We start from the raw sequence: 10,111 nt of genomic DNA, 5'->3' as shown, positions 1-10,111 counted from the left end.
GCTCTTCTTATTCTTATAGCGTTTGACAGGAAAGTTTAGAAGTTCTTCTAGGTCATAGAAGCACTCCTAAGTGCTTTTTCAGGAAGTACTTCGATTTCTTATGAAAATTTCAACATATTTATAATAAAGCGATTTTGCTAGAAGTGCTTTTGAGAAGAAGTACTTCCTAGAGAAGTAACTCCAAATGAGAAGTATAGTTTGCTTACGTTGGATATGCAATTAATTGAGGGAAAGTATAAGGTGTTAATAAGTCCGAATGAAGAAATTTTAAGGTGTAATCGTGACACTACTACGTGGTATTACTAATTCAGGTGGTATGAGTGAACAATGTATTTAAGTTCAATTTGGAATGACTAGATACAATATATCTAAGTTGGATATGAAATTAATTGATGTTAAAAACTCATAGATTTGAATTTCCAAAATAAGCTTTAAATTAATCGGAAGAATCATAATTTTTTTAGATATACAATGTATATAAGTTGAATTTGGAATGACCAGATACAATATATCTAAGTTGGATATGAAATTAATTGATGTTAAAAACTCTTAGATTTAAATTTATAAAATAAGCTTTAAATTAATTGGAAGAATCATAAAATATTAGATATACAATGTATTAAAATTGAAATTGGAATGACTAGATACAATATATCTAAGTTGTATATGAAATGAATTGCTCTTAAAAACTCATATTTGAATTTCCAAAATAAGGTAAAAAGTTGGATATGAAATTAGTTGCTTTTAAAAACTCATAGATTTGAATTTCCAAAATAAGCTTTACCTTATTGGAGAATATAAAAATATGAGAAACAATGTATTTCAGTTGAATTTGGGATGACTATATAATCTATGTTTGGATATGATATAATTGTTGCTAAAATTTCAACACCCATTTGGATAAAATAACATAAAAGTATGAATTTGAATTCCAAAAAATGTTTGCATTAATTGGAGGTCTAAGTTTTTCACTCGAACTTGAGATGACTGGATACAATATCTAAAGTTGGATATGAAATTGCATATATGAGCTTAGTCAAGTTAGCTAGAATAAATGTGCTCATCATTCTGCACCCGAATTTGCATCCTCTTTCTGATAGTTTAAATTAGATTAAAGTAGAATATTAATTTGAGGTTTGTAGGCAGGTAATAACCGACCAAAAAAGAAAGCAAGATAATTCTAGGATCATGCATGCCCTTGCCAACAAACAGCACCTAGTATTTTCTCTGGCCAGAAAATTACAGAACACCCTTTTTATTTTCAAAATAACCCTGCTAGAACCCTGCAGCTCAACTATAAAAATAACTTGAACATCAAGCATTCCGCCATCTCCAGTTCTAATTCATTTCTGATTAAATATTTGGGTTTCCTCTGTAAGAGAGATAGAGAGATGATGGTGGTATTTCATCAGCGCTCTGAAGGCCAAGATGAAGGGGAAGATGATGAAGGCCAAGATGAAGGGGAAAACGATGCTAGAACTGTAGAGTCTAGCATGGACTTGACAATATCGAATTAGTGATTCACCAGAATAGGGAGAACAGAACCATAAGCAGAAGGAGTCACATCCATGGGGATTGATTTAGCTGGCACACATGTTAGCCGCAAATTGGTCCCTGTGAACTGGGTTTCTTCTGGTTTCTTGAGATCATGCTACATGCTACCACTTCAGAATTGGCAAAATATGAAACCAAAGAGAGTGGGGAAAGCTTTGATGAAGCATTGGAAGAAGTTGTAGCTGGTTTCAGGACCGTGTTTCACCAAACTTTGGATCTCAGATAGGTCTTTATGACTCTCAAGAGAAACATATGTTTTGATTCTCCCTTCGAGTTTCTTCGTACTTGCTTACGAGTCAAGCTACGAGTCAAGCTGCTCCAAATGCTTCAAAGGGTTGGGTATTGGGATGAATAGAATTTATTGACTTAGTTTTGGGTTATGTATTGGGATGGATAGAATCTATGGACTTGGTTTTGGGTTTTGTTATATGGATTGTTGAGTTTTGGGTTATGTTGTAAACGAAATGATAAATAAAATTGTGAGGTTTATTGATGACTAAAAAATTGAAATCCTCTTATTGAGCCATTAAAAGTGAGGCAAACCTCAAATGTTGACTATGAAGATCGAATCAGAGTGTCAAATCCACAGAAACAGGAATTTACCTTCGCATATATCTCTTCATACCAACTAGAATTCAACCTGCTTTGAAGTCAAGGCCACCATGTATAAACATCACGCACTTAATCCTGCATCCAAGACTAAATAAAATGTTGGCAACATCAACTCAGAGTCATCGTCAGTCAAACCCCAAAAACCATCAAAACCAGCTGTCTTCGTCGATGACAAGACAGCAATTAGATTATAACCCAACATTAATCTATGCCAATCTTTAAATAATAATAAAAATTGATATGATTCTCAAGATGCTTTTAGGGTTCACAATCCATCAACAGTCAGATTTGACATACGTTGGTTCACAATCCATCAACAGTCAGATTTGACATCCACAAGTAAACCGCTTCGTCGACAGTCAAATTTGAAACAACAGTCAGATTTCACACACACGCATAAACTTCTTCATCGACAGAAAAATTTGAAACGCACGAGTGGACGACTGAGCTAGCAAAAGTTACGCATAAAAGCAGGTTCTACCTTGACTGTCAATGCCCCATACAAAATACATTACCAAAATAAAAAGGTTTTGCAGAGCTCTGTTCAACCATTACAACCTTTAGCATGTTTGCATACGTGGTGGCCCAAATCTATACACAAACAAAGATATATTTCAAAACGCATGAAGTTGCAGAGCTCATCCCATGTGCACCCTAATATTTAATTACCATTAGTAACTTACCTTCACCTTTCTTTAACCTGCTCACTGAAAATTTTGCTAAAAACAAGGTATTCAAAGTTTCTTCAAGAAAACCATTGTTGACCAAATAAATAAATATTTATAGAAAGGACAATGATGGCAGCATAGTCCCAGTCCAGTCCAGTCCAGACCAGTCCACTCAAATTGTGGCAAAATTTCTGGTAGCAAATGAAATCACCTGCCATTCAACATGCCCAGAAAAACAGAGAAGTGTTGCCCTAACCAAATAAAAACTTACTGGTAATTCCAGAACAGCTAACCTGTTACTCTAGATATTCATGTATGATGATTTTAATAGTCAAAGTTTCATCTTTCTATAGATGCCAAGCCACAAAGGCGAACTCATTCTGGTTGCCAACATGTTATCTATGTAACTTGGCAGAGCATGTGTAGCCAATCCCACATTCTAATTTCTAACACAGGACAAAAAGGAAAGATAATAACCAAATATGGAACCTACAAGAAGTGATAAACATACCTATTTGCATAGGAACTCAATATCTGCACTATAAATCTCCAGGATCATAGCTAGGACAAAAGCCTCTCTTCATAAGCAGCTATCACTTAACTCTCTCAAAGACCAACATCTTCAAATCCTCATATACTAGCAAACCATAGAACAGAGGCAGATAAGGAATGCATGGAATGTCACTGTATAACCAATTCGCAAACAAAAGGTGGGGCAAGAAAATTCAAGTTCTCTCTTACCAATCATATCAAGATTTTCATGTATGATTTGTCTATTTGAGAATAGGTAACCTGGTAGATTCACTAAGTTTCCCATTTCCTATATGGAGGCACAGTGGACCATCAGAAACTGAGGGCCATCATCCATGGGGCAATTAGCAGATACAGATATGTGATGCATACAAAGGGAGTAATAAAAAGGTATGTATGTAAATACCTGACAAAATCAGCAAACAAAAAGAACACCATTTAAATGATCAAGAAGCATGCAGAACCACTTTCCAGCACTAAACAAGTTCCAGAATATATTCAAACCATTCCACAAAATATATGAAATTTCGGATTGAAAACCACAAAGTTGCAAAATTGTCAGTATACTTGATACATCACAGAAGCGAGCACCTATATCTTCCATACAATTTGATACAAGGAAATTACAGCTGTATAACCTTCATAATAAATCACACAAATTAGCAAACTTGCACAAAGTGTGAGTGTTTAAATGCGTGGAACATACAGGTGCAGTATGTAGAGTTCTTTCAGAATTTAGGGGACTACAAAGAAGCACCAAAAAAGAGAAAGCCAAGGCACATTGCAAAAAGCAAAAAATCCCATAACAGAAGTTGAAAAACGATTACACAGGGTATAGAGAAACTTCAACAAAAGCCGATATGCATTGTAAAAACGAACCAATCTGAAAATTCTGAATGCCCAGAACATGGTTAACAAATAGTTCTGAATAAGTTATGTGCAGAGAAGCCCAATTGGCTATACTTTACAAGCAACACAAGGTAAAGGAACCTACAAGTCTGTTTGAGGCTCCAATCTTCTGTATACATACATGTACAACCCACTTCCGGCTTGAGAAAGGGACAATATACACCCATAACTATGTTAGAAAGGCTTAACCAGTTCTTCAAGAGACTAAACAATCTCCCCATTCCTGAATGCACTATCCCCACAATCTGCACCTGGGTCCAATCCACAAGGAGAATCAAACCATTTAGAACTCCCTTGATAGAAGCTATCAACCTGTATACCAACAAGACCTACATCTCCTGCTATACCCTCATCATGTCTTAAGGACTTGGTTAGTTTAGTATCCTCGCAATTAAGGATGCTCTTCTCATCAAAGTCACTGCATCTCAACCACTTTTCTGGCTTGCAAGGGTCACCTATCAGATCCTTCGGACTCCTACAGTCTGCCCTCAGCTGTTCCCAGGGGACAGCATCCCCAAGAGTTCGCCCAAAACTGTCTTCATCATCCTCGATCAAATCAGCGTCCTTGCCATCTCCATATAAACGTTCGTGATGGTGATCACTCCAATGTGCCAAATCGTTATCCCCGACCAAAATATCATCTGCAAGCGTCTTGTCTGGTAGCAAATCCATTGGCTTCGAAGTCTCCTCTCCTATTTGTCTAACTTTATTCACAAGATCAAACAAATCCCGAGACACTGAACCCAAAAGCTCTTGCGGCAATTTCACAATTTTCTCTTCCAACTGCCCAACTTCAGCTCTCAATTCCTGCACCTGCTGCAAAACCAAAAACTGCATGTCCCCTTCGTCCTTCCCCAACAGCCCAAACCCATCATTGTCCAATTCCTCACTCACACCGTACACAGTATCCTGATCCATCAAAAGCCCACCTTTGTGCCCCACAACTCGATGCATAATCCTTGCATTCCCATCCAACGGACCTGGCTCATGCCCTGAATGCACAGCATACAGCTTAAACACCGCCATCCCCTCTTCCTGATACACAAAAGTCTTGTCCTTCTCATTGTAATTCGCAATTGGAACAATGGCCCTAATTCGAAACCCGCAGCCACACCTTTTAGAAGCATAGGGCTCCCTCTTCAAAATCTTCGACTTCTTAGCTGCAGGCTCCCCTGCCCTATGACAAGCATAGTCCTTAACCTCAGCCATAAAGGGCTTGTACCTAATATACTTCTGCCTTATACACAACACCACCTTATGCTTAGCAGCCAATTGCTGAAGCCTAGTGGGCACCTCTTTAGCAGGCACATCAAAGGACTCAGTATACTCAAAACGCCGCCTTTTGCTCCTCCCGGAGAGGCCCGAATTCTCCGAGGAGCACACAGGGCAAGCAGCAACACAAACCCTAATGTAACTCTCAGGAATGCCATAAAACTTAGCACCTACAGTCCAAACCTGCTTAATTCTATCAATGGTTTCCTTCAACGCCAAGTGTTTCAAGTCAGTGTCGCTATGAAAACTCATAACAATGTCCTGCCACTGATTAATGTGCGAAACAAATTGCTGGTTGTTGTTCTTGAAACACAAGAATTCGTTACCGTTTTGGTCGACATGGGCGGCGAGCTTATCCTGGATGCGCTTCCATGCGGTGACGTAAGCGGTGTCCTCGTTGCGGTCCTTCCAGACGACCCGCCAGGACTTGAGAACGGGTCGAGGCGTGGCGGCCCGGATCTCGGCCGGGTTGGCGAGGCGGCCCTCGATAAGGCACTTGATCATGAGGGAATGGGACTCCGGGTTGAAGGTGTAGAACTGGGTCGAGATGTGGGGCTCCGGGGAGATGTAAAAGGGTTGGGATTTCGGGTCGGAATTGGGGTCGGGGCGGTTGGGGTTAGGGTTTGGGACGTCGTCGTTTTCGTCGGAGGAGTGAGAAGGGGAGGAGGAGGATGAGCGGAAGAGGTCGATTTCGGGAAGAGGGGGAAAGACGGGGTCGTCGAGGACGACGTCGTCGGGGTTGAGGGAAATCGACGGCGGAGATTGCATGATCTGGGAAGGTGGTGGCCCCAGATCATGGTGGTGGTGATGGTGGTGATGGAAATGATGGTGGAAGAGATCTTCTGTCTTGTGAGGATTCATGGGATTGATTGAAGAAGAAGAAGAAGAGGACAAATACTATTTTACTCTCTCCTCCTCTCTAATGTTTTTTTGCTTCTCTTTGTTTTTCTTTTTTTTCTTTTTTTCTTCGGAAAGGTTTTGTTGTTGTTGATTTTGGTGATGTTTTGGGTTGTTTTTCTCTTTCCTGACAAATTTGGGGGCACAGAGGGGTTTGTCTCCTCAAAGTCTCATCCCCAGGACCCCTCTATATGCCTCACTGTCTCTCTCTCTATCTCTCTCTCTCTCTCTCTCTCTCTATCTCTCTCTCTCCTACTTTTTCGTCTTTTTTTTTTCCTTTTTTTAAAATTTAAATTTTTGGGTTCTTTTTGAAGTTTAAATATTTATTACGTTGATTGGTTTGTCTTCTCTGTGTTGTTGAATTGTATTTTTCTTTAATTCTTCAGAGTAGTTTCAGTGTTTGAAGGCTTTTTTGGTTCTTGATTTTAGTAAACCGACTTCACACACCAAGAGACAAACAAAACAAGGATTGAGCTACAACGCAAGCAAGATGAGAGAGAGGGAAAATGTTGGTACCTCTTGGCTTAGCATTGTGAAAGCTTAAGGGGTTTCTTCTGCAATGGTTGCTTTGATCCTTTACTCATTATGTGTCATGTTGATATGAAGATTTAGGACAACGACTTTGTGCAACTCGAAGTAATACAAATTGATAAGAGAACAATGTATTCAAACCAAATTTCTTCAAAATTTTAATTTAATTGGCTCACAATGAGTATATCACGAAGCCGTTTGTTTAAAGTTTTATGAGCTTGGAAATTGATATAAAATTGCACTCTCATGTTTGGTAAATACAATACAATATCTAACTCATGGGTATGATGAACTTCTCATGCTTACCTTGGGAAACTTTTTTCCCCCACTTGGGGAAGTATTTAATGCAATTTTTAGGACTAACTTAACCATGTTATAATTTTTAAAGAGTGTTGTTATTTTCACCCTCTCTGTCCTATTTTCCCACCCATTTCTCACCCATCATGTAAATTTGAAAAAACACAATCCTATCTTTTCACTCAACAATATTCCTAAAATACCTTTTAATTATTAATTGAAACACAAAGGGTTCATTAGGCTCCTCCCCATAGCCAACAAACACCCAACATTCACCTAGCCCCTTCCCAATCTTTAGAGAACTCTCTCAATTTTCCTTGTAGCTACAAGGCCACTTGCCCCAAGGTAGCGACAACACACAAAATTACGGATGCAAATGGCAAGAGGAATGCGAAGGATCAAGTTGGGTTCACAAGGCCTGGGATGTATAGGCATGTCTGCCACTAACCTTGAATTTGCTTCTAAATAATTGCTCTAAATTTTTATCCATTATCTTTGGCCCCGTTTGGTTCATGTGAGGCTTGAGAATGGGAAATCAATTACTTTCTTATGTTTGATAAGTCCATGCATGAGAAATGGTTGGCTGACACATGAGAAAGTATGGGGGAAAGTGAAACCTTCCTCCCCCATTGGGTTCTATTTTCCTTCCTCATGGGAAAGTTTGGGAAAATGAGCCAACATTAAATGCATATTTTTCATGACCATTTTGTCCTCAATAACAATTTAGAATTACAATATAGCATTAAATGCATAATTTTTTTTATATGATTTCATGTGGGTATAATTGGAAAATTAAACAAACTTTGGTTTATATTCCTATGCAAACCAAATATGTGAAAGGAAATAAAGTGGTTTTTCCTTATTACTTTCCCAGCATTACCAAACATGTTAAATGAATCTTCCATTTCTCATCCTTTGGGAAAGACATGAGAAATTATTTTCCATCAAATTTTTTTTGCAAACCAAAAGGGGCATTTGGGTTTGTTTGGGATGTGAAATTGGATGAGTTTATGATGAACTGAATTGGTTTTTTTTTTTTTTTTTAAATTTAAAGAATTTGGAGTTGTTTGTATTGTTGAATGGGATAAACTAATGATGAAGTGAATTTCAAGATTTTGTGAATTTAATATTTTGAATTGAAATAAGGGTGGCTCTGCTGTACAAGAAGGAAATAGAGAAAAAAGAAGAGGGAGAGAGGTGGGTCAGAGAAGGTGGCTGGGGTGAGAGAGGGAGAGAGGAGTTGTTGGACTACGAGATTTTTATTTTTAGTTTTAAAATTTAAAATTATTTTTAAAGAATTGGCGGGTTATGAGTTGAGGTTTTTTTTTCTAGTTTTTAAAAATCATTTTATAAAGGGGTAAATTTGTCTTTAAAATTTTAAAGATAAGGTGCGTGGAGAAATATGATAGGGATGGAAATAACAGTACTATTTTTAAATACTATTTTTTTACCGTTAAATGTTTTTCATATTAATAAATTTTAATAATAAAAAATCAAGGGTATTGTTGGAAAACTAAGGGCTCGTTTGGTAGTGATTCTAGATAGGTCATAATCACATTTGGGGAGAATCATCTCCAATGTACTTCATATATAATCACTTTAAGTGATTTTATGGAGAAACACATGGGAATGATTATATAGAGAATTTTCTCCATATAAGTGATTATTGGCCTATCCAAAATCATTCCCAAACAAGCCCTAAACAACTTTTCATTCGTAACACTACACAAACCAAACATGAGAATGTGAGAAAATGACATTTTCTATTCCTAGCATTCCCAAACATGGGAATGAACACCCTCTATTCCCATCTCGTGTGATCAGACATGGGAATTTCATTCCCGAAAAGTTTAATTTGTGAACTAATTTCAATGTTGAAACAAGTATCAAGTTAGAATGACAATTACCCAAGCAATCCACCATTATTCCAAATCTAAAATGTCCTTCGTTCCCTCTAATTTATGGTGAAACGCTTTGTTGTAATTTTATAAATTCCACTTTTTACCTAATTTGCACATAAAATTCCTAATTTTTAACAAGTAAAATTCAATCACAATCAAATCATGAACCAAATAGAATTTCAAATCCTTATTTAGGGTGAGTTTTAGCATACAAGTGCCAAAATCCCACATGTAGTGTTTGAAAAAAAAAACACAAATAAGATTTGAAGGTCACAAAAGCACAAATATGCAAAAAACATAAAATGTTGTTTGTAATATACTTATAACAAAGCACTTCACGTAGTAACACTCAAGTCAACTCAAATTTCAAAAACAAATATTCAAACAAAATTGAAGCAAATCTCAAATCATCCACCACATTCCAATCTAACAAATATATGCAACTCAAACTAAGGAAAAACAATCACTAGATCTATACACAATCAATATAGATTCAATTATTGTATATAAATAATCCTCAATAAATCTAATTTAATGAAATCATTCATTCAAATACTGTATACAATTCGAAGTTTCGTACCTTTTCTTAGTGAGATCGAAGCTATGAGAGGGTGGAGAAAAAAATTCGGGAGTGAGAGATTCATAGATCTGAAAATCAGACAGCGATAGATTGAGCGAAAATCTAGAAAAGCCGAAAGGTCTACTTGTTTTGAAAGTGAGAAAAGGAAATACATATATATAGGAAAGGAAAACAAAATGATGAGCTATTAGGGTTTCTAAGGTATTTAGGTAATTTTCTTTAAACATTTCTTGCGAGAAAAATCTAGAGGACGAAGCACGTGCCCTTCCGTCCTCAAGTCACTTTGCCGTTAGATTTTTTTTTTTCTTCTTCCTATGTTTCTAAAGAAGCCAAATTGGCCACCGAATTATAAATTGCGG

At 37.2% G+C, this 10,111-nt stretch overlaps 1 protein-coding gene and 1 long non-coding RNA gene across 3 annotated transcripts; both read right to left on the bottom strand.

The window, feature by feature from the left end:
• Positions 1-1,990: 1,990 nt before the first annotated feature.
• Positions 1,991-9,817, bottom strand: LOC117619840. 2 transcript variants are annotated; one of them, XR_004584628.1, is made up of 4 exons: positions 9,753-9,817; positions 3,576-3,771; positions 3,346-3,471; positions 1,991-2,241 (listed from the first exon to the last, which is right to left on the bottom strand). It is a non-coding gene; the product is annotated as an uncharacterized LOC117619840 (long non-coding RNA). The 2 variants fall into 2 exon arrangements; XR_004584627.1 differs by lacking the exon at positions 1,991-2,241 and having other exon boundaries at positions 2,706-3,471.
• Positions 4,201-6,654, bottom strand: LOC117619839. Its single transcript, XM_034349884.1, has one exon. The coding sequence runs from the start codon at positions 6,405-6,407 to the stop codon at positions 4,479-4,481; it is 1,929 nt and encodes a 642-aa protein (XP_034205775.1). The 5' UTR covers positions 6,408-6,654; the 3' UTR covers positions 4,201-4,478.
• Positions 9,818-10,111: the final 294 nt, after the last annotated feature.

Source organism: Prunus dulcis, chromosome 2, assembly GCF_902201215.1.
Source record: "Prunus dulcis chromosome 2, ALMONDv2, whole genome shotgun sequence".
Taxonomy (NCBI): Eukaryota; Viridiplantae; Streptophyta; class Magnoliopsida; order Rosales; family Rosaceae; genus Prunus; species Prunus dulcis.
This window is presented reverse-complemented; position numbering and strand designations above follow the sequence as displayed.

What these genes read in the sequence shown, in the direction of transcription:
- LOC117619839 (XM_034349884.1), bottom strand. Translation starts at nt 6,407, where the DNA reads ATGAATCCTCACAAGACAGAAGATCTCTTCCACCATCATTTCCATCAC.